The sequence below is a fragment of the Parambassis ranga genome, chromosome 19, assembly GCF_900634625.1.
Source record: "Parambassis ranga chromosome 19, fParRan2.1, whole genome shotgun sequence".
NCBI lineage: Eukaryota > Metazoa > Chordata > Actinopteri > Ambassidae > Parambassis > Parambassis ranga.
In genome coordinates this window covers 22,902,595-22,929,656 of record NC_041039.1, presented here as the reverse complement: position 1 = coordinate 22,929,656, position 27,062 = coordinate 22,902,595, and the positions used below count along the sequence as shown (strand labels likewise).

Here is a 27,062-nt window from a genome sequence, read left to right as displayed (position 1 = left end):
GCGTTCTTCAGTTTTAATAAAATTCCTGCTATTAGCATGCTATCTGAATCAAACGAGCCAGGCCGATATTACAGGCAGCATCATGAAAAAGAAATGGAGGTCAGACAGCATCATTGCTCCCTCTGACCTCAGGTACGTATCACATTAACACAGTGACGCTGGATGAAACTGCACGCACAACCGAGATAATGATATTTTAATTCTAGGTGTGAATGTGAATTCTTTTTTTGGACTCTTCGGGGCCTCAGAAACAGGTCGTGACACATCAAGTCATCATCTCTCAGCTTAAATGACAGGATGACTTCTCCTTTTGATGCTACACATTAGCCATGCTATCGTTAGCCTCCTAAAAATGGAATAACAATCTAACAGTTCTGTACTGTTCAAGCAACAGACAGGAAAACAAAGAAAAGAAAGTGACCGAACAAGAGTGAATGTCAGAATATCAGGCCAGGGTTCAAGAGCAAATCTCTGATTGTGTTGTTTTATTGTCTTACTGTTGTTGTAGAAGCAACATCATCTACAGCTGAAAAAAGGTCAATACAAAATATTGGGTTTAATAATCATCAGCGCTGAGGCTCGGCCGCCGGCAGCACTCACAGTCTTGAGAGGTTCTGCTTGTTCAACTCAAAGGTCTCAAAGATCAACAAGTTCACTGTTGCTTTTCATCCACTAACCACCGACAAAAAAAATCTTTTCACCTCACTTGACTTCAGCAGCTCGAAGCTGCTGCTGATTTATTTATTTTTTTACGGCACTGGGGTCAACCTGCAGCTCCTCTGCTCAACACAAGGCTGAACATCAACACACACATGTCAAACACCTCCGTCCGTCTGCACCAAGTTAAAGCTTCTGCTTCCTGAACATCACGGCCTGCTGCAAGGAAGATCTCATGAAGACCGGAAGCAGGACAGAAAGCCGTCCAAGAGCCGGCCAGAAAGGCATCCGAGAGCCGGACACAGAACTTAGACACACTCAGGTGAGAGTTTCAGGGGTTAAATCTCCTGTTGATGGCAGACAAGCGTCTTCTTACCTTGAACAGCCGAAGGATGTTGGCCACCATGATCGATACGGAGCTGGCCGACGCCCCGATGACACCCACCACTTTATCTGGCTTGGCGAAGATGGGCGGGTCTCCATTGGCGCAACGCACGTCTGAGCCATCCCTCTCGATGAGTGCCTGCACGAAGGTGAGCGACTGCTCCAGAGCGTAGGTGTCACGCGAGCACGTGTCCAGGATCCGCGCCCCGAGCGTCACGTTGGGCAGCAGCTCTGGGTCCTTGTTGATGAGGTCGATGGCGAACAGCATGGCCTCCAGCCGATGGATGCCCTTCTCCTTCTTCAGCTCACCACAGGGGACGCCCCTCTCACCACGGGCGTGCACGGGGAACAGGCCGCCCAGGATGATGTCGCCATCCAGGCGGATGGAGTGAGCGTACTCCTGCAGGGGCTGCTGGGAGTCTGCCAACACAGCGGGCTTCTGAGAAGTGGCGCCCAGCAGCCAACAGCTCTCCAGCATCAGCAGAGAGAGGAAGCAGCGGCAGGAGATGGTCGAGGGAGTCGAACCCCTCGCCATTTTGCAGTGAGTGGAGCAGAAAAGAACAGGAGCACAGGCGTAATCACACGATCAACAGCTGGGTGAAGGTGCAGGCTGTGTGGCGAGGACAGGACGAGCCAGAACATGGAGTCTCCCGTCACCCAGGGCTGGGGGGGGGCATCCACGGCAGGCGGTCCCACCTATGAGCTCTGACCCTGAGGTCTACAGGATCCTGCAGCGAGCATACCGGAGGCTGCAGCAGCAGTTTCACATAACTCCAGCAACCTGTTGAGAAAAGATGAACCGATCAATACGTGATCAATAGTCACAGATTTACAGCCTCGTTTCACCTCCATCAGTGAACCTAACCTCTACGTCATCATCGTCCATTATCTTTGGACAAATGCCACTTATAATGGCTTCAGATGAAAAACGGTGCCAAATGTAATGAAACTCCATCAAGGTAGAAACGCAGCCAGCAGGGAGGAATAAAAATGGCTGCCGCAGCTGCGTGAGGTCTCTGATAGACTTTAGTGGATAATGTGTGAGCATTCATCACGCTGCAGCTCGTTGAGAGGAAACACAGGAACAAGCTGCCTGATGCTAATAAGGTCACAGAGCACAGCCATACATGCATGAGGTGTTCTTAACGGTGTGTGGAGCTCATTCAGCATGAAGAACGTACAGGAGGTAAATACACAGCGAGCGCTTTCCACACAGTGTGTTCACTGCTGTACATTCACACCATTAGTACAAAGACTGGAAAACAAAGGTGCATCAACCTGAGCCAGGAATCAACAACCAGAAAACAACTCCCAGAATGCACCTGGCCATGTGCTGATCAGGTGAGATTAAACTCTGCTAACAGTTTTCTGATCAACCTAACAGACCCTGTGTCTGTGGCTCTCAGTCTGTGCTGCGTCTGTCTCTTTTGGGGATCATGGAGTCTGGATCCAGCTCTCCTCTGTCCATGTGTGGACCAAAGCTGTCCTGTCAGATGTTTGTGGAAACAGCTGCAGACAGAGACTCCAGCAGCTGTCCCTGCCCGGGACCAGCAGCTCTGCACAGAGCCTCCTCTTCCTCACACTGAGGTCTGTCTGCTGCTCGTATGAGCAGCCCTGAGAGTCTTACACTGAACTCTAAAGTCCACAGTGTCTAAAGACACAGTGGGACACGGTTCATCTGGACACATAGTGTCCACATACTTGTGGTCATCTGTCATCCAATCAGGGCTGCTGATTGGATGCTGATCTCTCTCACACACACACACACACTGTTTAACTTCTTATCTCAGCTCATCTTGTGCGCGCCCAGACTTTAAAAAAGCGCGTGCACGCAGACGAAAGATACACAGGTACACTCTTTGGACGCGCGTACACGTGGTATGCCAGGTGCACGCGCACACTTGAATCACTCTCAAGTTGGATTTCTGCAGGAGCAGCCAAGACAGAGCCTCGTTATCGATCGTTACAGATGCATGACGTCACCACAGAGCACTGATAAAATGTGTGCTTATGATCAATAACCTACATCCTCCTGTTTACCTGTTCAGCTCTGGATGCTGTGATGCGTCCAGGAACCTTTTTCCCCCCTTCTCCTCCCTCCGCGGCGGGGAGCAGGTGTTTCCTCTCCGAGTGTCACAGGTCAGTCACACGCAAACATCTCCCGCTGCATTCCTCCACAGAGACTCCAGGACTGAACCATTAAATCCACTTTCAGAGTTAGTCCTGCTCCTGATCCCGATAGAGAAGCTGTGAATTCCTGCAGGTTCCTGAGGAGCCTGATCACCTGCGGTGCGGTGACGCCCGGGTTCCTCCTCCTCCTTCTTCTCCAGCCCCGGCTGGTCTGTGAATGGATGCGTGCGTCGGACGGTTAGGACATGTCCACACGGAGAGTCTGCTGGAAGCAGCAGAGAGAAGCCTTCCCCCCTCTCCTCTCCCCTGATCTCCCCTCTCCCCTCCTCTCCTCGCAGCTTTCCAAAGGCTGTCCTGCGTCACAGGAGACGCGGCGGGCTCACCACACCATCAGGCTGCAGGAGTCTCCACAAGTTCTCCGGGCACAGAGTGGGGCGACGGGTCCGAGCAGGGCGGCGCTCACATGGTCCTCCCGGTTCTTCACGGAGAGAATGAACACCTCAGAGCTGAGACGGCGTGTGCGCGGCGCGGCCAGGCACACATGAAGTTAATGAGCTTCATCACGCAGCCTGACAGGAGAGAGAAGCTGCTGAGGGTGGAGGCAGGCCGCCCCCCAGCGGACAGAGGCAGCAGCTACAAGCATCTGACTGCATCAACGATTTTGAGATATTTTAAGTCTCTTCTCAAATGAAACTAAAATCAGTGAGTACAGATGTGTTTGTGTGGTGTTCACACTTTAACAACAAAAATGCAACATTGGACCACATTAAATACATGAAAAGAATAGAATTAAGACACACTACACCCCCGTGCCTCACCTCCACTTTGTCAACTGAGCAACTACAACAATAAGGCAACAACTGCAGCCCAGCCGATGCATTATTACAGCTGTCACAGATGTGTTTGTATTGGCTCATAGCTGCAGCTTTAATTTCATTTTTTTTTACATACAGAACAGTATCTCGGCTCATAAACCCACAGCCTGTGGGCTGCTGTTTAGTCCCTGAAGACTCAGTTTTATGGAAGCATGTAAAAAAGTAACTGTGGGTTATTTACATTGTTTGTCATGCACGCTGACACACATCAGCTGTTTTTTTGTTTCGCTAGTAGACCAAAATAATGAGGAGGCACCTTCAAGCAAGACAAAGCCAATAGAAAGCAATTGAAGGACCGAATATTTTTATTAACTCAATTACAAGGACAGAAGTGGTAGTTTATTTTTTTAATGTTGTCCATTTCTGTAACATTCCAAAGTGCTAAATATCAGGGATCGATGGCATCTTATCGTTTACCTCCCTATCATTAGTGCTCACTGGTCCGTCTCACCGCACAGATTCTCCCTCAGGAAGGCCAGCATCTTCTTCCAGGAGTCCTCCTGAGCACGAGAGTGCTCCACCGTCTGCCCGCCCCACAGAGCTGTGACTGCAAACACACAACACACCGCCGTGTGAGCAGATTAGCTGCGAAGCCGGGCTGTTAGATGAAGCCCATGCTAAAGTGTCAGAAGCTGCAGTTCCCCCCTGTGACCTCTGGGGGCTGCCTCTAAGAATGAGTCAATACCATTGACAGTAAAAACTATGGACAGAGCTTCTGTGACGTCACCCGTTTGTTTCTGAAGAGCTGTTTTAAGGCTCGGTGGGAGGCTCTGGGACGCTCTGACTACCGCCATGTTGGCAGCGTCACGTCCACCAAAACTCAAAATATGGACAATGAGGGGGAGCACGAGCAGAGTTTAGGGGGGCGGGCGACCGTGGAAGCAGGAAACGGCAACCGCCTGTCACTCAAAGTAGCAACGCCCATAATTATGCATAATTTTAAGTCCGAATAAAATTAAAACAAGTGAGTTGTACAATTGACATTAGAATAAAACTTATCATTTGAGACCAGAATGGTTTTTGTACCAGGCTGTAAACATGTTCATTTCTGCTGTGAAGTCGGCCATTTTAACATGGGAGTCTATAGGAAATGACTCGCTTTTGGAGCCAGCCCCCAGTGGCTGCAGCGTGAATTAAGTTTTGACACTTCCGCATGAGCTTCAAGTTTGAGCCCTTAAGGTTGCCGCTTGGTCAATACCCATAGACCTCCATTTTTCAACCTACACACACTACACGGGGTGACCCCCTTTAAATGACAAGTGCCGACTGTTTTTTGTTTTTTTAACTTGACAACTTGTTCATATTGTTGTACTGCAGCTTCAAATATCCATTCACCATCCCCTCAGAAAAAGATTCATCCGTCTTTGTTTACTGCAGGCGGGACTCACATCCACTTTGAGTGACCGGTCGGTGGGGATGGGCAGCGGCAGATCTTGGAAGATCGCCTCCTTCTCCTCACTGAAGCGAATCTTACCAGCATTTCTAAAAAAAAATATTATCTATGAATACATACCACCTTTATCACTTCCAATTTAGAGGAAGCAGGTGACTGACTGATTATTTCCTGAGGCACCAAACTGAAAAAACAACTTAACTTACTTTTTAAAGTAACCGAAAAGTTCTTCCAGAAATCCATCAACCGGCTGAACGTGAGTCCCATTAATACACACAGCACACCTGAGCTGGGAGACACACACATACACGTAAACTAATATTTACTGTCTAGACACACCCAGAACCTGTGAGGAACAAAGTGTCACCATGACCGTTTTTTAAAGCTACAAGGTTCATACTGCAGTGAAAGACAGAAAATGAGACAGGATGAAAGACACGCAGAGCCCGTCTGGAGGTCACACCAGATGTGACACCAGGTGTCTGCCCCCAAAGTCTTCTCCTGGTTGGACATATCTGACAGCTTTACCAGGCAGCCAGCCAGCGGCGACTCATTTCAGCCGCTTGTGTCTGTGATCTTGTTTGTTTGGTTACTTCCCTCAGTTCATGGCCATATAATAGATAAGGGGAGGAAAGGGGTTGATAATCAGTTAATTGAGAGCCTTGGAGGCAATTCCACCCTTTCCGGAACCGTGGCCTTAACTTTAGAGGTGCCGATAAGGTGCTGCAAAGGTTTGTTTTAACAGTTGCTGATGGCAACTTCAACTTACAAATCATAGTATTAAGTAATCCACTATAGAATCTGATATTTTACTAAATTATGAACCATCCAGTAAATGAAAGTTTTATTGTGTAATTTAACACTCACTTCATTCTGTTTTATTTCACTTCCTCTTTTTGTCTTAATGTTGTGTTAATGTCCAACTTTTTTCTTTTACTAAACTTAGAGTGAGCTCCTATTACAGCTGTCTTACCTTTACAACCTGGGAGTAAACGGCCATTTTGAGGGTGACGCTGATGCCAAAGGAGAGTCCCAACATGGCAATCCTACTGCCAAGGACCTGAGGGTGCTGCTGCAGGACTCTGTAGGCGGTCTGCAGCAGGAGAGCAAAATGTTACAGCTTGAACACAGCTACACGGCTCCTGAACAAGTTGTTACACATTTCCTTAAACTGGATTTCTTCACATCTTGGCAGCAGGTCAGACAATGTGAAGCAAGCTGCTATAATCTGGGTGGGACTTAAAGAGCTGTCAGATCATTATCTTGAACAATTGGTACACATAATTTAACAGGCATCAGGTTTCAGTAAATCAGATCAATATCCTGTTTTATCAGTGACCCGCTGTTCAAATATGAGTGACTGCTCCTTCAAAGAGTGACCTGTCATTAGGGTTGGGCGGTAAAGGTATTAAGGTATTAAGGTATTAAGGTATTAAGGTATACCAGCGGGGCACATAGGTAGCGACGGTATCATTTTTAATACCATCAATAAAATTAAAGCTGCAAGCAGCATTGCGGGCCCTCGCGCACATTACGATCCGCGGGGCTATCGCCGTCTTCTCTGCTATGCTCTTGTCTTTTTTTGTGCGTCTTGAGGTGATACATATGTGTGCCAATTTTCATAATCCTGTGTCAAACCGGCCAGAGGGGCTACGCGTTGGGGGCGCTATAGAGCCATTTTCCTATGTGCGTTTCAAAAGTCAGCAAATTTCAAAATTTTTCGGGCGAATTAATTTTTCTACCAAGTTTGGTGAGTTTTGGGGCATGTTAAGGCCCCCAAAAATGCGATCTCGGGGGGGGGGGGGAATAATAATCCTAAGGGTTTCAATAGGGCTCTTGCACCATGCGGTGCTCGGGCCCTAAAAATGCGATGTACTTATATATAAGATAAGGATCAAATATTAAACATATTGTAGTGAATTGCAGTACTGATTTTTGTGTTTATGCCTATGTGTTAGTGAGCAGTATGTATGGAGTCACATGACTTGTGTAGTTCTGTTCGTTGGCCGACTCATGTGACCCCTGAGCAATCAAAGGTTCTGAAGGGAAGACCGCTGGACGTTGCTGTGTTCTGTTAGCTCGTTGCTGATTGTGGCAGCAGCTTCTTGGCTGTTGAAAAACTAATAAAACCGCCTTCAAGGGGTTAAGAAGTACTGGAGGTGCAACCGGGACTCTCTCGCCTGTGACTTTATTCTGCCGTAAAATTTGGACACCGCCCAACCCTACCTGTCACCCAATTTTAGTGAGACTAAATCCCTTTCATGTTTTCTACTTCGAAACAGCTGCAGCCTGGCTCTGAACCAGTTAACTTTATTTGGCCTTTTTTTACTGACTTTATCACGGCATGTATTAGCAATATTTTATATAAAACAGCTGAGGGTCGGAGCTACAACATTTTCAGAACCTCAGTTTTTATATGGTTTTATTGACACATAAACGCACACAGACACAGTGTCTGCCACATACCAATAATATTGCACAACCAAAACACGAGCAGCAGTCAGGTAACCACACACTTCACCAACAAAAATGATTCAAAACCTTAATAAAGCCGCCATAAACAGTGTGACACTGTGGCCGCTAACAGGCGACAAAAGAGAGTTTACATCTGACTCACCTCAAAGTACTGGTTGTCCACCATCTTTCCAGTTTCCATGGTGATTTTAGGTGTCAGGTAGTCGAGAGCCAGAGAGGCGATGCCGTGGGAGGCCAGCAATGCTGCACGGTACTCCACCAACTGCCCTTCACTGCCCCACAGGTCCAACAGGCCGGGGAAAGGTCCAGGTCCTTTAGACAGGCAAAACAAACTATGAAACTCCAGTGTTGGTGTGAAGTTCACCCCTAGAACACCTCCGTCTGGTCCTACCTGAGGGCAGGAAGAGGGTCGCAGTGAGGCCGTCCTCTGAGATCGGGATCCTCTGGACGCCTGGCGCCATGTACCAGCGCTCCACCACCACACCGGTCAATGGCACCTGATCCACAAAGCCCTCCGTCTGGTGACCCTGATACACTGAGACTGTGATCTCCATGGGAGTCTGGACGTTCTTCTTCCTCATCCTGAGGGGCAAAAGGAGAGTCAGCTCTGATATTGATTCTGTATTGATTACCATCATCTGCCATCTGGCCTACCTGAGCCCAGGTTTGCTGCCTGGAACTGGTCTGAGGCTCCACAGTAAACCCATCGGTTCAGCCCCAGAATAAGTCCCACCCAGACTGGGATCCTCTGAGACTGTGAGGACACAACATGGTTCACATCTTCAAACATCCATCATGGTGCCTACATGTTAAACAAATGTACCATTTACAGTCCCAGTAGCGTCGGCCGTGTAATGACCAAACGCCTCCCAGCCGTGTCCGTCTTCACACTGGTGGTGGGCGTGGACGGTCAGCTGGAAACCAGGGAAGGCATTCTGGACCAGGACCACAAACTTCTCATCCACGAGTCCCCTGGACGGCTGGACCGACACCTTAACACAACACTGCTTCCCGTCCATCCTGGACTGAGACACCAGACACAAGACAAAACCTTCAACATGTTTTAGCTTTGCTCTGTTTTTAGCCTCCTTTGATGTCTCCTTGTACTGTACTAAAACCTAAAATGCCTCCATCTCCATTTAATACATTATATTTCATCAATATATGAGTTCACATTTTCATCAAATAGCTTTGTTGACTTAAACAGTACAAGAATCTTGGAAAGAAGTTCAACAAGTTTCACAATGCAAATAATTACAAAGGTTTATATCCAGAGGACATAACAGTAACTGCATGAATACACAGGCAGACAAGTTTACCTACATAAACTTTCGTTAATTAGGTACACCTGTTCAGCTGCTCCTTCAAATCTAACCCATAAATCAGATGGGAGAAACTCAAATCATTAAGTCCTGTAGACATGCTGAAGACGACCTGCTGAAGCTCACAGTCAGCATTAGAAGTAAGAACTTAAATTAAGAGTGTACCTTCTCTGTGGGCAGCAGGAGAACACAACATGTCACAAAGCTTTTAAGTAAAAGTAGCATTAAAAAGCTAAAAGGTGTGGGACCTAAAATAGAACCCTGGGGTACACCAGCTGGGGGAACAGAACATTCACATCATGGTTTTGCAGCTGACAAATCAGCAGCTGTGTGATGCTAACATGTTCATAAAAGTGCTTTAAAAATGTGTCACTATTGTTTTCAGAATCAAACACATGAAGAATCTCATCTTAAAACCTTTCGATGTTTCTCAACACTCATGATACTAATAAAAAATACATCATCTCTATAATATGTGACGGCTGAAAGGGTACCTACAGTTAAAACTGAGCTGCTCGTTGTCTTTGAACGTGCTGTTTCCTCTTGGAAGATGTTGTTGTGTCCTACGTCAGACTCTGGAAAGACACACTGGTGACTACAGAACAACACTTTTCCACTTGGCTCCTCCTCCTCCTTTATTTATACATTTATTTATTCATTTATTTGAGTTTTTTCAATATCATATTGGCCAAACTAGAATATTCTCTTGTAAAGACTAGATTTTGCTGCTGAAAATATAATTTTATGTAGAAAAGCTTTTTAACCCCTTTTGTATTCTATTCTGACAAATAACAAAATCTAATATTTCATTGTATATAAGTGGATGTAACATGTTATTTTTAGCTATAGAATAATACTCACGTGTACTACTGGACGAACCCTCTCTTGTTTAAGTGACAGTTGGTTTCAGTTCAACTCCATGGAAGTAACCGCCTGGAGAGTCAAGGCTGTTCCATACTCCACGAGAACAGGGAACTCGCTCCACGGGTGGTAAGAGATAAAAAAAAGTTCTTTTTGGCACGGAGGTACCATACCGAGAGAGAAAATGATGTCATTTTGTGGGTGTAACGTCGGCAGGGGGGAGGGAGTTCTCTGTTCTCCCAAGTAATTTACAGTAATCCTTTGTATTGTGACATCTGTGACATCATCACCTTAATAAAATGCCAGAGTACTCTAACACTTTTCTGGAAGTGAGACTCAGTCTGCTGATGTGTGGATCTGATGAGACTTCCAGAAAAGTGTTAGAGTACTCTGGCATTTTATTAAGGTGATGATGTCACAGATGTCACAATACAAAGGATGGATTTATTTAGCTGACTGTAGCAGACCTCTGGTCTGTGTGAGTTTAGTTCTGTGAACGTGTGGATGACTGTCTGCAATAATACAGCCCGTCTCCCGGTGTTTAATGTGCGTCCAGCCGCTGTAACGCCGTGATCAATACTGGGATTAGTTTTTATCGCCACCTTGTGGACAGACTCTCTCCTCTGTGCGCCGTGTTTCTCCTTCCAGGAGCTGTTTTCCAGCTGCTCATCTAAACTGTCCATCGTCGTCGTGCTTCCTCCTTCTGTCTGTGTGTTCTGCACCTGAAGAAGCTCTGGCGCTTCGCCACATTCATCACGCCCACAATAAATTCCGACCAATCACAGCATGGTTGACGCACAGCACTGAGAGAAAAAGTTCTGCCCGGGCCATGTGTCCGAGAGTGCTGCACAACGGGCGGTCCGAGAGCGAAAATGACGTCATTTTGTGGCTGTAACGTCGGCAGGGGGAAGGGAGTTCTCTGTTCTCGTGGAGTATGGATCCAGCTTCAGTCTCCTCTCACTCTGTGTGGACACTAGATGGCAGCGCAGAGCCGCTGAGACTCAGTCTGCTGATGTGTGGATCTGATGAGACTTCCAGAAAAGTGTTGGAGTATTCTGGCATTTTATTAAGGTGATGATGTCACAGATGTCACAATACAAAGGATGGATTTACTGTAAATTACTTGGTTAACATGAAATTAATTTTCAGTCATAAACTCCAGCTTTGTTGACAACACATCCTCTAATGTAAAGAGAACATCTCACATAGGATTTTCCCACCATAGAAAAAGTATTTAATTGATTTTCATTTGAGCAACGCCATGGTTCAGCAGTGGAAAGTGACACCAATAAACAGCTTCAGACTTTATGTGAGGACAAAGATGATGTTGTAAGAAATGCATTTTTTGTTGCATTTGTTTGGGTTTGTTAACATGGCAAGAGAACTAGAGTGAGTGGCACTACCATGAGAGTACAGACACTTATATAGTAACACTGATGTCGCTCCACAGGTTCAAAATAATCATTATTGAGATCAATTGAGAATAATTGAGATCCACTGATATAAAGAACAGCCACAACAAAAACATCAGATGCTTCTGCATCATTAACTATGTGTGGTAATACAATGGCTGGAAGAGAAGCTGCAGATTTGGAATCACGATTTAAAAACTCTGATCAAAACTTTCATGATATCAAACCCACAGTGTCACAGGGTCACATGACCTTGAAGAGCTTGGACAGCTGTGGACGTGCTGCCACTGTGAGACACCTGACAAACGATCACTAGCTGTCACCTCAGTTACAGGTGTGAAATCAATCTTGCACCAGGGTCTGTGCCACCGTACAAATTCTCCCTCAGGAAGGCCAGCATCTTCTTCCAGGAGTCCTCCTGAGCACGAGAGTGTTCCGCTGTCTGCCCGCCCCACAGAGCCATTACTGCAAACACAACAGACGCCATCACACCTCAGGCTTCTGACTCTACGCTCTGAGGGTGAAGGTGAACTTACACATATGACGAGAGCCGATTGTCCTTAAGGAGCTGGATCGGGCATGAGGCGTGTGCGGTGGTTCGATCAGGTGACCCGCGTTTGGGTACGAGAGGATGGTCAGCAGGTGGCTGTTCCCTGCTCGCTCCATCATCTCCTTCATCTGGAAAACAGGAAGTTCAAAAGAGGGTTACACAAAAACTAACAGAAAACAAAAAAGTAGAAATATGACTTCAGTGTCAGAGAGGAGGATCTTGGACAGCTCCTCCCATGCACTCTGATTGGTCTGAGGAGTACATTCAGTGACTCATTGTCGTGGGTTCTCTTCTCAAAAATCACAGACGTAGTCAGAGTTATATGTTTTTTCCTTTTAGTATTTTATACCTCCCAAACACACATTGAAACCATAAAAACAATATTTCTGTTGACAGAAATAGTAATTCCCACATTTACTCGGTTTAAACATTATTTTTAACAAACGAACATCTTTAAATAGATGATGCAATCTGCCGTCAATCATTTTATGTTACCGCCCCTTTAAGAGAGCATGTAGTTTTATGCACACAGAGGAGTTACAGGCAGTTGAGCTACGATTTAGGATCGAGCCACAGTTTTCTGACCGTAGCACTGTTGTTGTTTAGGAAGGCTTACGTTTTTGGATAATCCTGTAATAAGGCAAGGCAGAAGCTTGGAATAAATATTTTGTTTTTACCCTTTTTACATCGGAGTCACATGGAAGTTTTTCCTATTCAAGTACAAGGTGCACGCGTCAAAACACGTCTCAACTCACACATTGTCAGAAAACTATGCTCCACTTGGATGAATGGACAGAAAAGGATTGGAAACCACAAGGAAGGAGGAATTACACCCGCTATAGGATAAAGCGGTCGTGAGGAAACATTGTAAAAAATATGTCAGCTGACTAGAAGCGTGTGACTCTGATATTTAAACATCAGAGAAACACATCATCAGGATGGCACCACATCGCAACGCGTCGCACCTGTGAGCGGTGCGCAATCTGAACGTCTGAGAAGGGGCTACACGCCAAGCCTGAAGGGAGAATAAGGACTGGGAAGAGAATTAGATTCTCGTTTTTGTTTTTTGGTACAATTTGTACTTTGGACTTTATTTTTTGCCTTTCTAAGACTTTGGGATTTATGGGACTTTTCATATGGAACAGACAGTGCCACCCACAGGATAAGAAAACAGGATTTTTTTCTTCTTCTCTTTTAGTAGGATGTGCCTTCGGCCTCCTTTTGGACTGCCTGTTGTGGTTAAAGTTTTGCAGGAAAGGGGTGGAATTTTGAGAAGTTGATGTATTCGTGCTTAGGTGGAAAATAACCATTGTTTTCTTTTGGGTGCGTATTGATTTGTGGGACAACTCTTTAACAGGTCGCTGTGGTTCACATTGAAATTGGTAACGTCCCTAGTTTGTTTTTTGTGGTAACGTTGACTGTAAAATGATGGTTGAGTGTTACAGTACTGCAGCAATTTCTATTTTATTCTATGGATCTTAAACCATAGTTCAGTTTTGGTCGGCCTGCATTCACACAGGAAGTTGTCATGGTGATAAACTCACGTCCATTGCAGACTCGTAGGCAGGACAGTTCTGGTCGTCCTCACCTACAACCAGCATCAGAGGACACTGCAGTCGTCCCACCTGCTCAGAGAGACACATGTTTTAACCGCTGCAGCCTCAATTATGCATCATCTGCCCTCCATCTGTCTAAACCAAAACATGAGGCCCTCACTATTAACCCAAGGTTGGATGGTAAATGGAGCAGGACTCAGGGATTGATGTGACATCTATGGACACCCAACACAAGTTACGTCAGGGACAAACATTTAAAATAGTGGCCACAGAGAAAGACGCTGTCCACATGATCTTCCACAATACACACAAAAAGAGATATTGTGATATTGTGGCTGGTGACACTCACATCCACTTTGAGTGAGGGGTCGGTGGGAATGGGCAGCAGCAGATCTCTCCAGATGACCTCGTTGTCCTCGTTGAAACAACTCTTGTCAGCATTTCTCATTGAGAAATAAAAAGAAAACACATGATATTTTATCATTTTTCAAAATAAATAGCAAAGTACCTTCACATTAATTACTTACTTTTTAAAGAAACTCAGTATTTGCTCCAAATTTCCATCAACTGGCTGCACATGACTCCCACTAATACACACCACACACCTGAGCTGGGACACACAGACACCAGTGATTATTTTACAGATAATTTTGTTCTGCTTAATCAGTGTAAGGTCGCGGGGGCAGCAGCCTGACTGCTTGAATGCGAGCTCCCAGTGGCCAGGCCTTACCCCACGGGGCCCGGCCGGGCTCAGCCCGAAGGAGCGACGTGGGGCCGACCTCTCATGGGCTCACCACCAGTGGGAGGAACCGTAAGGGGTCGGTGCGTAGTGGATTGGGTGGCAGTCGAAGGCAGGGGCCTCGGCGACCTGATCACTGGACACAGAGACTGGCTCTGGGGACATGAATGTCACCTATCTGGGGGGGAAGGATCCTGAGCTTGTGCGGGGCTGAGTGGTACCGACAAGACTCTGTAATCTTGCTGGGAGACTTCAACGCACACGCGGGCAGCGACAGTAACACCTGGAAAGGAGTGATTGGGAGGAACGGCCTCCCTGATCTGTGGGAGCCAAATTGTGTGTTGTGTTTGGTATACATGAGAGGCACGTGTATTTTGTTAACAGTTCATGTTAATGTTAGGTAAATATTTGTTTTCATTGCATGACATAAATAGGCAAAGGAATAGTTAAATTGATTTGATTTAATTTGCGTAGATATGCGTACATGCGTAAATAGATGATGCAATCTGCCGTCAATCATTTTATGTTACCGCCCCTTTAAGAGAGCATGTAGTTTTATGCACACAGAGGAGTTACAGGCAGTTGAGCTACGATTTAGGATCGAGCCACAGTTTTCTGACCGTAGCACTGTTGTTGTTTAGGAAGGCTTACGTTTTTGGATAATCCTGTAATAAGGCAAGGCAGAAGCTTGGAATAAATATTTTGTTTTTACCCTTTTTACATCGGAGTCACATGGAAGTTTTTCCTATTCAAGTACAAGGTGCACGCGTCAAAACACGTCTTAACTCACACATTGTCAGAAAACTATGCTCCACTTGGATGAATGGACAGAAAAGGATTGGAAACCAGAAGGAAGGAGGAATTACACCCGCTATAGGATAAAGTGGTTGCCCCCCCCCCCCCCCCCCGACAGACTATGCATCAAGGGGCCTTAAGGCAGAAAAGTTCATTCAGAGCCATGCATGGTTACAGGGGCCGGAATTTCTTACCAAACCTTCTACAGACTGGCCCGAGAACCCAGAACACCATGGGAATCTAACCACAGATGACCCGGAAGTAAGAAACGCAATGATCTCCAGGGATCCAGTACAGGAGTTAATACTGTACTTCTCTTCATGGATTCATCTTGAAAGGGCAGTCACTTGGATGCTGAAGGTCAAGAACACTCTGCTGAGTCTGTGTCAAAAGAGGAAGGAATTGAATACTACCTTCGCTCCACCCGAAGTTGACAAAGAGATGAGAAACTTCAAATCAGTTCTTTGGAGAGCTAATGCTTGTAACCTCACAGTGGAGAACCTTAACGAAGCACAACAAGAAGTCATTCGTTATTGTCAAGGAAAGATTTTCACCAAGAAATCATGGCACAAAAGGGTGAAACTGTAAAGAGAAGTAGTAGTATTTTCAAGCTTAATCCAGTCCTCCAAGAAGCCATTGTCAGATTAGGAGGAAGACTCAGCAGGGCTGCTATTCCCGAGGAGTCAAGGCAGCCAGCGATTCTGCACAAAGATCTTCATATTGCAACACTGATCCTTTTTTCCTATTCAAGTACAAGGTGCACACATCAAAACACATCTCAACTCACACACTGATCTGAACCTGAGTGGTGTTTTGTTATTGGACTTCTGTGCTGGGCACGGTTTGTCCATAACGAACACCATGTTCTAGCACAAGGTTGTCCATCGGTGCACCTGGCACCAGGACACCCTAGGTCAGAGGACAATGATCGATTTTGTAATCGTGTCATCTGATCTCTGGCCGTGTGTTTTGGACACTCAGGTGAAGAGAGGGGCTGAGCTGTCAACTGATCACCATCTGGTGGTGAGTTGGATTTGTTGGCAGCGGAAGAGGCTGGACTGGCCCGGCATGTGCAAACTGTGCAGGTCTGTTGGGAGCATTTGGCCGAACCCTATGCCAGGGAGATCTTCAACTCCCACCTCTGTGAGAGTTTCACCCAGATTCCAAGGGAGGTTGGGGACATTGAGTCTGAGTGGACCATGTGCTCCACCTCCATTGTGGTGGCTGATGCGGCTGTCCGAAGCTGTGGCCCGAAAGCCTCCGGTGTCTGTTGTGACGGCAATCCCTGGACCCGGTGGTGGACACCGGAAGTCAGGGATGCCACCAAGCTGAAGGAGTCCTATCATCTGTCAGCTGAGGTGGCTCGGGCATCTGGTTCGGATGCCTCCTGGACGCCTCCCTGGGGTGATGTTCCGGGCATGTCCCACTGGGAGGAGACCCCGGGGAGGACCCAGGACACGGTGGAGAAACTATGTCTCTCGGCTGGCCTGGGAACGCCTTGGGATCCCCCGGAAGAGCTGGAAGTAGTGTCCGGTGAGAGGGAAGTCTGGGTGTCCCTGCTTAGACTGCTGCCCCCGCGATCCACTATCCATTCGAATCTATCTATTCGAATTTGACATCTCATATTTTATTAAATTACGAACCATCCAGTAAATCATTCTGTTTTATTTCACTTCCTCTTTTTGACTTGATGTTGTGTTTAATGTTTATTGTTTAACAATTTAATGTCCAACTTTTTCCTTTAACTAAACTTAAAGTGAGCTCCTATTACAGCTGTCTTACCTTTACAACTTGGGAGTAAACAGCCATTTTGAGGGTGATGCTGGTGCCAAAGCAGAGTCCCAACATGGCAATCCTACTGCCAAGGACCTTAGGGTGCTGCTGCAGGACTCTGTAGGCGGTCTGTAGCAGGAGAGCAAAGGAGTTACAGCTTGAACACAGCTTTAGTCTACATCAAAACTCTAATAAAGCCGCCATAAACAGTGTGACACTGTGGCCACTAACAGGCGACAAAAGAAAGAGAGTTTACATCTGACTCACCTCAAAGTACTGGTTGTCCACCATCTTTCCGGTTTCCATGGTGATTTTAGGTGTCAGGTAGTCGAGAGCCAGAGAGGCGATGCCGTGGGAGGCCAGCAATGCTGCACGGTACTCCACCAACTGCCCCCCACCGCCCCACAGGTCCAGCAGGCCGGGGAAAGGTCCAGGTCCTTTAGACAGGCAAAACAAACTATGAAACTCCCGTGTTGGTGTGAAGTTCACCCCTAGAACACCTCCGTCTGGTCCTACCTGAGGGCAGGAAGAGGGTCGCAGTGAGGCCGTCCTCTGTGATCGGGATCCTCTGGACGCCTGGCGCCATGTACCAGCGCTCCACCACCACACCGGTCAATGGCACCTGGTCCACAAAGCCCTCCGTCTGGTGACCCTGATACACTGAGACTGTGATCTCCATGGGAGTCTGGACGTTCTTCTTCCTCATCCTGAGGGGCAAAAGGAGAGTCACCTCTGATATTGATTCTGTATTGATTACCATCATCTGCACAGCTGGCCTACCTGAGCCCAGGTTTGCTGCCTGGAACTGGTCTGAGGCTCCACAGTAAACCCATCGGTTCAGCCCCAGAATAAGTCCCACCCAGACTGGGATCCTCTGAGACTGTGAGGACACAACATGGTTCACATCTTCAAACATCCATCATGGTGCCTACATGTTAAACAAATGTACCATTTACAGTCCCAGTAGCGTCGGCCGTGTAATGACCAAACGCCTCCCAGCCGTGTCCGTCTTCACACTGGTGGTGGGCATGGACGGTCAGCTGGAAACCAGGGAAGGCATTCTGGACCAGGACCACAAACTTCTCATCCACGAGTCCCCTGGACGGCTGGACCGACACCTTAACACAACACTGCTTCCTGTCCATCCTGGACTGAGACACCAGACACAAGACAAAACCTTCAACATGTTTTAGCTTTGCTCTGTTTTTAGCCTCCTTTGATGTCTCCTTGTACTGTACTAAAACCTAAAATGCCTCCATCTCCATTTAATACATTATATTTCATCAATATATGAGTTCACATTTTCATCATATAGCTTTGTTGACTTAAACAGTACAAGAATCTTGGAAAGAAGTTCAACAAGTTTCACAATGCAAATAATTACAAAGGTTTATATCCAGAGGACATAACAGTAACTGCATGAATACACAGGCAGACAAGTTTACCTACATAAAGATTTGTTAATTAGGTACACCTGTTCAGCTGCTCCTTCAAATCTAACCCATAAATCAGATGGGAGAAACTCAAATCATTAAGTCCTGTAGGCATGGTGAAGACGACCTGCTGAAGCTCACAGTCAGCATTAGAAGTAAGAACTTAAATTAAGAGTGTACCTTCTCTGTGGGCAGCAGGAGAACACAACATGTCACAAAGCTCAAATTTAACTTTACATTGTCTTTTAAGTAAAAGTAGCATTAAAAAGCTAAAAGGTGTGGGACCTAAAATAGAACCCTGGGGTACACCAGCTGGTGGAACAGAACATTCACATCGCGGTTTTGCAGCTGAAAAATCAGCAGCTGTGTGATGCTAACATGTTCATAAAAGTGCTTTAAAAATGTGTCACTATTGTTTTCAGAATCAAACACATGAAGAATCTCATCTTAAAACCTTTCGATGTTTCTCAACACTCATGATACTAATAAAAAATACATCATCTCTATAACATGTGACGGCTGAAAGGGTACCTACAGTTAAAACTGAGCTGCTCGTTGTCTTTGAACGTGCTGTTTCCTCTTGGAAGATGTTGTTGTGTCCTACGTCAGACTCTGGAAAGACACACTGGTGACTACAGAACAACACTTTTCCACTTGGCTCCACTCACAGACTCCTCCTCCTCCTCATTCCTGCGTGGAGCACCACTTTCCACCTGCAAATAGTGTAGCAGAAAAGTAACAAACTTTTTTTTAATTATTTACTAAATTAAATTGTATATTTTTGTACAGATTTGTTTTGTTCTCTATGTTTGTTTTGAATGGAAAATTGTTTAATTGCATATTTTAAGAAGATATATATTATCATCAATTATTATCAAGGACTCCACCCACCCCCAACAAGGTCTGTTCACTCTCCTCCCCTCGGGCCAGAGGTTTCTTCCCCTCCGCCATCAGACTCCTCAACAGCTGACAGGAGTCTGTAACAATGGACTGTACCCTGCGCATACACACTGACTGTTTACACACTGACTGTTTACACACTGACATGTTTACATGCAGTAACAGTAACTGCAATACTGTTTATCTATTTATTTCTCTATACACCTTAATATCTAATCCAATAACTGCACATGTACAATTGTGTACCTCCTGACAGTTTTTTGTACTATGATTCATTCTTTGCTCAATTTGCACAACAGCTGATGCAGCACACATGCACATTTATATGTGTATAGCATCATTTACTTGTACTTGTACTTATTTGCATCTTTTTGCTCTTAAAATTGCTCTTTTGCAAATTATTCTATTTTGTCTTTCTTAAACCTTTATGGCAGAATTTCATTGTACAGGGAAACCAGTTTCTATACTGTGCATATGACAATAAACGCTTTGAATCTTGACTTAATTGACTTAATATAAATATTATTTTAGGTATAAAAATAAGTTTTTATTTATACGTTTTTTTATTGTTATTATTTGGAGTTTTTTCAATATTATACTGGCCGAACTAGAATATTCTTTTCTTTTTGGTAGAAAATAATTTTATGTACCGTAGTTCTGTTTTTTTAAAGGTGTTTTGTACAAATTTTGCGGATGAAAATATAATTTTAGGTAGAAAAGCTTTTTAACCCATTTTGCATTCTAACATTATGACAAAATAACAAAATCTAATATTTCATTGTATGTAAGTGGATGTAACATGTTATTTTTAGGTATAGAAAAAGTACTCACATGTACTACTGGACAAACCCTCATGGAAACAACGGCCTGGAGCGTCAGTCTCCTCTCACTCTGTGTGGACACTAGATGGCAGCGCAGAGCCGCTGAGACTCAGTCTGCTGATGTGTGGATCTGATGAGACTTCCAGAAAAGTGTAAGAGTACTCTGGCATTTTATTAAGGTGATGATGTCACAGATGTCACAATACAAAAAGTTGGATTTACTGTAAATACTTGGTTAACATGAAAGTAATTTTCAGTCATAAATTCACGCTATTTTGATCCTCTAATGTAAAGAGAACATCTTACATAGGATTTCGCCACCATAGAAAGTTTTTTTTTTTTTAATTTGATTAATTAATTGTTTTTCATTCGAGCAATGCCATGGTTCAGCAGTGGAAAGTGGCACCAATAAACGGCTTTAGACTTTATGTGACGACAAAGATGATGTTGTAAGAAATTGATTTTTTTCTCCAATGAACAAAGACCACAGACTGGAGACTGCAGCGGGCCGGGCTGTAGCACAGTGAGGGGTCATCAGGCAGCCTGTAAGAGTCAGAGCTAACAGCTATCTACTACACCAGACACCAGGAGCACAGTGTCGAGTGGTGCTGAAGATGAAGGGACGCCTGCACACATAGTCATTTTAGTTTGACAGGTATTGTTAGTGTCCACAGAGGCCCCAGACTTATCATGCCACTGTGGCAGAGACAAGACAGGTGTATAAGGGCAGGTGTCTTACTGCAGACCAAAGGTTAGATGAGCAACAATAAACAGCCCCGAGTACTGTATAAAAGGGCAATGGTTAAAAACAACAGGTCATATAGAAATGTCCCTCAGAAACAGAATCACTAACATTACATTCATGTGGAAGGCACTTTTGTCCAGTTCATAAAGTGCATTATTCATTCAACAATTTAACAAAACAATTTCACAAAACAATCAATTTGCAAGCCGGGTTGCCCCAAAGCTGGTTCAAACCAGTTCACCCCCCCTCCAATGTGAACTTGCAGGCATTATTATTATTATTAGTATTATCATTATTATTATGAGTAGTGGTTGGCCTATTAGTGTAGTCAATGGAGTTCAGTCAATCCAACGAACATCTCATGAGCAACAGTGTGCACTGAGCAAAACAACACACACGTGTCTGCATGTGTCGTGTCGTGGTTGTGTTGTAGTGTGCGGAGTAAGGCAGAGCAGTTAACCGCAGCCTAGCAGCTCAAAGAGAACTGCCTAGGGCTGAGATGGGGATAGTCTGTAAAAAGACTGTTTGGGTTTGTAAAGTAAATACATTGAACAAGAGAACTAGAGTGAGTGGCACTACCGCATAAGTACAGACACTTATATAGTAGCACTGACGTCACTCCACAGGTTCAAAATATGACCCTCTGTTTTAACAGGTTTTTCAGGGAGTTTTTTTGCCCCCTTCCATTCTGTGCTTGCGCCCCCCATGGAAAGTGCCCCCCTGGTTGAGATCCACTGATATAAAGAACAGCCACAACAAAAACATCAGATGCTTCTGCATCATTAACTATGTGTGGTAATACAATGGCTGGAAGAGAAGCTGCAGATTTGGAATCACGATTTAAAAACTCTGATCAAAACTTTCATGATATCAAACCCACAGTGTCACAGGGTCACATGACCTTTAAGAGCTTGGACAGCTGTGGACGTGCTGCCACTGTGAGACACCTAACAAACAATCACTAGCTGTCACCTCAGTTACAGGTGTGAAATCGATCTTGCACCAGGGTCTGTGCCACCGTACAAATTCTCCCTCAGGAAGGCCAGCATCTTCTTCCAGGAGTCCTCCTGAGCACGAGAGTGTTCCGCCGTCTGCCCGCCCCACAGAGCCATTACTGCAAACACAACAGACGCCATCACACCTGAGGCTTCTGACTCTACGCTCTGAGGAGGGTGAAGGTGAACTTACACTTCAGACGAGTGCTGACTGTCCTGAAGGAGCTGGCTCGGGCATGCGGCGTGTACGGTGGTTCGATCAGGTGACCCGCGTTTGGGTACGAGAGGATGGTCAGCAGGTGGCTGTTCCCTGCTCGCTCCATCATCTCCTTCATCTGGAAAACAGGAAGTTCAAAAGAGGGTTACACAAAAACTCACACAAAACAAAAAAGTAGAAATATGACTTCAGTGTCAGAGAGGAGGATGCTGTGGAAACTGACGGCCATCTTGGACAGCTCCTCCCATGCACTCTGATTAGTCTGAGGAGTACATTCAGTGATGCATTATTCTATGGATCTTAAACCATAGTTCAGTTTTGGTCGGCCTGCTTTCACACAGGAAGTTGTCATGGTGATAAACTCACGTCCATTGCAGACTCGTAGGCGGGCCAGTTCTGGTCGTCCTCACCTACAACCAGCAGCAGAGGACACTGCAGTCGTCCCACCTGCTCAGAGAGACACATGTTTTAACCGCTGCAGCCTCAATTATGCATCATCTGCCCTCCACATGTCTAAACCAAAACATGAGGCCCTCACTATTAACCCAAGGTTGGATGGTAAATGGAGCAGGACTCAGGGACTGATGTGACATCTATGGACACCCAACACAAGTTACGTCAGGGACAAACATTTAAAATAGTGGCCACAGAGAAAGACGCTGTCCACATGATCTTCCACAATACATAAAAATGAGGGATATTGTGGCTGGTGACACTCACATCCACTTTGAGCGAGGGGTCGGTGGGAATGGGCAGCAGCAGATCTCTCCAGATGGCCTCGTTGTCCTCGTTGAAACGGGTCTTGTCAGCATTTCTCATTAAGAAATAAAAAGAAAACATATGATATTTTATATATTTTTTTCTTCAAGACAAATAGCAAAGTACTTTCAAATTAATTACTTACTTGTGAAAGAAACTCAGTATTTGTTCCACAGATCCATCAACTGGCTGCACATGACTCCCACTAATACACACCACACACCTGAGCTGGGACACACAGACACCAGTGATTTTTTTTTTTACACCTAGATCAGACCTGGGCAAAGTACGGCCCGTGTGCGTCTTCAATGCGGCCCGCGGACTGTGCGCACAATATTAAACAAAGGCAGCAAAAGTCAACTGTTGAGCACGGCATTACTGGTAACATCTTCCAGGATGTTACCAGTAAATGACAGCAAAAGATTCTTACAATGATGAAAATGTAACAAGAGCATATTTATACAGGTAGATACTGTGCCAGTGGTCTCCAATTCATATTATTATTCATGAAAAAATGTGGCCCTTTGCTTTTCTTATGGAAAAAAATAATTGCCCACCCCTGACCTAGATGGTTTCTCAGGTATATTTTGCAGCATTCCATCCATTTTGTTCTGCTTATCCAGTGTAAGGTCGCGAGGGCAGCAGCCTGAGCAGCTCCCCCTCCCGTTCTCCGGCCAGCCTGATAGATATGATCCGCCCTAAATGTCCCAGGTGTCTGCCCCGAGGTCTTCTCCTGGTTGGACATATCTGACAACTTTACCAGGCAGCCAGCCAGCGGCGACTCATTTCAGCCGCTTGTGTCTGTGATCTTGTTTGTTTGGTTACTTCCCTCAGTTCATGGCCATATAATAGATAAGGGGAGGAAAGGAGATTGATCAGTAAATTGAGAGCCTTGGAGGCAATTCCACCCTTTCCCGAACCATGGCCTTAACTTTAGAGGTGCAGATAAGGTGCTACAGTTCCTGACAGCAACGTTCACCAGTTTAATTTACCTACAAATAGTTAATAAGTTATTATAATCATGTGAAATCCAATATTGAATTTGACATCTGATATTTTATTAAATTATGAACCATCCAGTAAATTAAAGTTTTATTTGTGCAATTTAACACACATTTCATTCTGTTTTATTTCACTTCCTCTTTTTGTCTTAATGTTGTGTTGTTGTTTAACAGCTTAATGTCCAACTTTTTCCTTTTACTAAACTTAAAATGAGCTCCTTTTACAGCTGTCTTACCTTTACAACTTGGGAGTAAACGGCCATTTTGAGGGTGACGCTGGTGCCAAAAGAGAGTCCCAACATGGCAATCCTACTGCCAAGGACCTGAGGGTGCTGCTGCAGGACTCTGTAGGCCGTCTGCAGCAGGAGAGCAAAATGTTACAGCTTGAACACAGCTACACGGCTCCTGAACAAGTTCTGTTACAGACATTTCCCTAAAGGTAGGGTAGGAGATTTTGAAAACTCAGTGAGAGTCAGCCAGATTTCGAAAGTAAACACATGCCCCTTTCTCTTGGCGCTCACCTCGAAGCCACGCCTCCAATCACATGGACGCGCATTACCTGAAGACGAGCTGTGCCTTCGGCCATCCTGCACGTACCTCTCTGGTGCGTGCAGAGCAGGAAGAGAGTGACAACCAGCCAATACTCCACGCAGGGTCCACCCGGAGGATTGGCTGATGTTTTTAGCGTTTTATAGCTTCCACAGATGATTCATATTCTTCGTTTTAATGTGAAACTGCCGAACTAATTGGTTGCTATCGGATTGTAAAGAGAAGTTACACTAATTTAACAAAAAGTGCATCAGAATACTACCCTACCTTTAACCCAGATTTCTTCACATCTTGGCAGCAGGTCAGACAATGTTAAGCAAGCTGCTATAATCTGGGTGGGACTTAAAGAGCTGTCAGATCATTATCTTGAACAATTCATACACATAATTTAACAGGTATCAGGTTTCATTAAATCAGATCAATATCCTGTTTTATCAGTGACCTGCTGATGTTCAAATATGAGTGACTGCTCCTTCAAAGAGTTACCTGTCACTGATTTGTCACTAAATCCCTTTCATGTTTTCTACTTCGAAACAGCTGCTGCCTGGCTCTGAACCCAGCTAACTGTATTTTACTTTGACTTTTTAGAACCTGAGCAGTGTGTGAGGATGTTAAAGGTCAAAGACCTTCTGAACCAGTTTTTTACGGTTTTATTGACACATAAACACACACAGACACAGTGTCTGCCTCAAACTGATAATATCGCACAACCAAAACACGAGCAGCAGTCAGGTAACCACACACTTTAATAAAGCCGCCATAAACAGTGTGACACTGTGGCCGCTAACAGGCGACAAAAGAAAGAGAGTTTACATCTGACTCACCTCAAAGTACTGGTTGTCCACCATCTTTCCGGTTTCCATGGTGATTTTAGATGTCAGGTAGTCGAGAGCCAGAGAGGCGATGCCGTGGGAGGCCAGCAATGCTGCACGGTACTCCACCAACTGCCCCCCACCGCCCCACAGGTCCAGCAGGCCGGGGAAAGGTCCAGGTCCTTTAGACAGGCAAAACAAACTATGAAACTCCAGTGTTGGTGTGACGTTCACCCCTAGAACACCTCCGTCTGGTCCTACCTGAGGGCAGGAAGAGGGTCGCAGTGAGGCCGTCCTCTGAGATCGGGATCCTCTGGACGCCTGGCGCCATGTACCAGCGCTCCACCACCACACCGGTCAATGGCACCTGATCCACAAAGCCCTCCGTCTGGTGACCCTGATACACGGAGACTGTGATCTCCATGGGAGTCTGGACGTTCTTCTTCCTCATCCTGAGGGGCAAAAGGAGAGTCAGCTCTGATATTGATTCTGTATTGATTACCATCATCTGCACAGCTGGCCTACCTGAGCCCAGGTTTGCTGCCTGGAACTGGTCTGAGGCTCCAAAGTAAACCCATCGGTTCAGCCCCAGAATAAGTCCCACCCAGACTGGGATCCTCTGAGACTGTGAGGACACAACATGGTTCACATCTTCAAACATCCATCATGGTGCCTACATGTTAAACAAATGTACCATTTACAGTCCCAGTAGCGTCGGCCGTGTAATGACCAAACGCCTCCCAGCCGTGTCCGTCTTCACACTGGTGGTGGGCGTGGACGGTCAGCTGGAAACCAGGGAAGGCATTCTGGACCAGGACCACAAACTTCTCATCCACGAGTCCCCTGGACGGCTGGACCGACAGCTTAACACAACACTGCTTCCTGTCCATCCTGGACTGAGACACCAGACTCTGTTTTTAGCCTCCTTTGACGTCTCCCTGTGCTAAACCACATTGCTAACTTAGCTACTGGAACAGTATGCTAAAACAACGTTAGCATTAGTAATTAATATAATACCAGCTGTTTCTGTTTGTATCTAAATATCTGTAGCTGTAGAAACGTGAAAATAAGCCCTGCCTGAACTTTCCTGTGAGCTAAGAGGGACTTACTGTCCGAGCAGAGCTGCGTCTTCGGGGTCGTCGTGTCTTTTGGGGGATTGTAGGTTTGTAAATGGTTTTTCCTGTGAGTAACCTCGCCGTATACGCTGCTAAGAAAATCCGTAACTCTTTAAATGACAGCAGGACTTTGGTACCGTACAAAGTGCAGCCTCCTGCTCCTCCTCCTGCCAGTGTCGTGTTTCCTGCTCTGCTCTCTCTTCTCTGCTCCGGACACAAGATGGCGCCGTCCAGCTGCGGGAACAGGAGTGGATTCACTGAGCATCTACGATGCTAAATTAGCATAGCAATGCTACTAGGCTAGAATCTTTGGGGCCTCTTCAAACAAACAACATTCTTTTCAACGTTAAAAGTGACATTATAGGAGTGTAATTTAATGGATTTTAACAAATTCTGCTCATTTTATCCAACTGTAAAGGTAAAGGTTAATCAATTAGGTGCTTTTATTTTGGCTTTATTTTATTTTCATTTATTTTAAGCTAGCAAATATAATTCTCTTCATAAATCCACCAGCTAATCCAGTCCAATTAGTATTTATGATTAAACAACCAAATATTACATTTGATTGGATTTTTTTAAATTTCATATTAATTCATATTAGAATATTTTTACTATTTTTAACGTTATTTATTCTATTATTTGTCTTTTCTTTTATGTTAAAATAGCTCATGTTGACTAATTAAAATAAATTTGGTCTTTCCTCTAAAGATTTTTAATCAGACTTACATGAAAATAACTAAAATCTCCTCATAATTAATCAATAATTATGTATTTAGCTTTACAAAATCCCATA

At 45.2% G+C, this 27,062-nt stretch overlaps 3 protein-coding genes across 10 annotated transcripts; all 3 read right to left on the bottom strand.

The window, feature by feature from the left end:
* Window positions 1–4,333: 4,333 nt before the first annotated feature.
* On the bottom strand, window positions 4,334–10,378 carry LOC114451962 (acyl-coenzyme A thioesterase 4-like). Of its 4 annotated transcripts, none has more exons than XM_028430972.1 (10): window positions 10,098–10,378; window positions 9,735–9,811; window positions 8,738–8,934; window positions 8,569–8,668; window positions 8,306–8,496; window positions 8,057–8,226; window positions 6,413–6,532; window positions 5,646–5,728; window positions 5,435–5,528; window positions 4,334–4,593 (listed from the first exon to the last, which is right to left on the bottom strand). In XM_028430972.1, the coding sequence occupies exons 3-10, from the start codon at window positions 8,931–8,933 to the stop codon at window positions 4,513–4,515; spliced, it is 1,035 nt and encodes a 344-aa protein (XP_028286773.1). In that variant the 5' UTR covers window position 8,934; window positions 9,735–9,811; window positions 10,098–10,378; the 3' UTR covers window positions 4,334–4,512. The 4 variants fall into 4 exon arrangements, with proteins under 4 accessions (XP_028286773.1, XP_028286772.1, XP_028286774.1 ...); XM_028430971.1 differs by having other exon boundaries at window positions 8,738–8,939; window positions 10,098–10,377; XM_028430973.1 differs by lacking the exon at window positions 5,435–5,528 and having other exon boundaries at window positions 8,738–8,939; window positions 10,098–10,376.
* A 764-nt stretch (window positions 10,379–11,142) lies between these two features.
* On the bottom strand, window positions 11,143–20,222 carry LOC114451947 (acyl-coenzyme A thioesterase 4-like). 3 transcript variants are annotated; one of them, XM_028430954.1, is made up of 13 exons: window positions 20,087–20,222; window positions 19,247–19,352; window positions 18,891–19,068; window positions 17,872–18,099; window positions 17,703–17,802; window positions 17,439–17,629; window positions 17,190–17,359; window positions 16,932–17,051; window positions 14,143–14,225; window positions 13,965–14,058; window positions 13,604–13,684; window positions 12,046–12,187; window positions 11,143–11,974 (listed from the first exon to the last, which is right to left on the bottom strand). In XM_028430954.1, exons 4-13 carry the CDS (start codon window positions 18,065–18,067, stop codon window positions 11,838–11,840), a joined length of 1,314 nt encoding a protein of 437 aa, XP_028286755.1. In that variant the 5' UTR covers window positions 18,068–18,099; window positions 18,891–19,068; window positions 19,247–19,352; window positions 20,087–20,222; the 3' UTR covers window positions 11,143–11,837. The 3 variants fall into 3 exon arrangements, with proteins under 3 accessions (XP_028286755.1, XP_028286752.1, XP_028286754.1); XM_028430951.1 differs by having other exon boundaries at window positions 17,872–18,073; XM_028430953.1 differs by having other exon boundaries at window positions 17,872–18,068.
* Window positions 20,223–20,229: 7 nt separating this feature from the next.
* LOC114451946 (acyl-coenzyme A thioesterase 4-like) lies at window positions 20,230–26,465 on the bottom strand. 3 transcript variants are annotated; one of them, XM_028430948.1, is made up of 11 exons: window positions 26,264–26,464; window positions 25,849–26,050; window positions 25,680–25,779; window positions 25,416–25,606; window positions 25,167–25,336; window positions 24,030–24,149; window positions 22,938–23,020; window positions 22,754–22,847; window positions 22,400–22,480; window positions 22,010–22,151; window positions 20,230–21,935 (listed from the first exon to the last, which is right to left on the bottom strand). In XM_028430948.1, the coding sequence occupies exons 2-11, from the start codon at window positions 26,042–26,044 to the stop codon at window positions 21,799–21,801; spliced, it is 1,314 nt and encodes a 437-aa protein (XP_028286749.1). In that variant the 5' UTR covers window positions 26,045–26,050; window positions 26,264–26,464; the 3' UTR covers window positions 20,230–21,798. The 3 variants fall into 3 exon arrangements, with proteins under 3 accessions (XP_028286749.1, XP_028286751.1, XP_028286750.1); XM_028430950.1 differs by having other exon boundaries at window positions 21,799–21,935; window positions 25,849–26,097; window positions 26,264–26,465; XM_028430949.1 differs by having other exon boundaries at window positions 21,799–21,935; window positions 25,849–26,045; window positions 26,264–26,465.
* Between the last annotated feature and the right edge of the window lie 597 nt (window positions 26,466–27,062).

Bases quoted from the DNA above. Each gene is read 5' to 3' on its own strand.
- LOC114451946 (XM_028430950.1), bottom strand. From the start codon at position 26,044: ATGGACAGGAAGCAGTGTTGTGTTAAGCTGTCGGTCCAGCCGTCCAGG. The intron at 25,780-25,848 runs GTACATTTGTTT...GTGTCCTCACAG, and splicing joins CGCTACTGGGACTGTAAATG to TCTCAGAGGATCCCAGTCTG. The intron at 23,021-24,029 runs GTAAGACAGCTG...TGTGTGTCCCAG, and splicing joins TTTACTCCCAAGTTGTAAAG to CTCAGGTGTGTGGTGTGTAT.
- LOC114451962 (XM_028430972.1), bottom strand. From the start codon at position 8,933: ATGGACGGGAAGCAGTGTTGTGTTAAGGTGTCGGTCCAGCCGTCCAGG. The intron at 8,669-8,737 runs GTACATTTGTTT...GTGTCCTCACAG, and splicing joins CGCTACTGGGACTGTAAATG to TCTCAGAGGATCCCAGTCTG. The intron at 4,594-5,434 runs GTGAGTCCCGCC...GTGTGTTTGCAG, and splicing joins ACCGGTCACTCAAAGTGGAT to TCACAGCTCTGTGGGGCGGG.
- LOC114451947 (XM_028430954.1), bottom strand. From the start codon at position 18,067: ATGGACAGGAAGCAGTGTTGTGTTAAGGTGTCGGTCCAGCCGTCCAGG. The intron at 17,052-17,189 runs GTGAGTCAGATG...CTCCTGCTACAG, and splicing joins TGGACAACCAGTACTTTGAG to ACCGCCTACAGAGTCCTGCA. The intron at 13,685-13,964 runs GTGAGTGTCACC...CTCTCTGAGCAG, and splicing joins ACCCCTCACTCAAAGTGGAT to GTGGGACGACTGCAGTGTCC.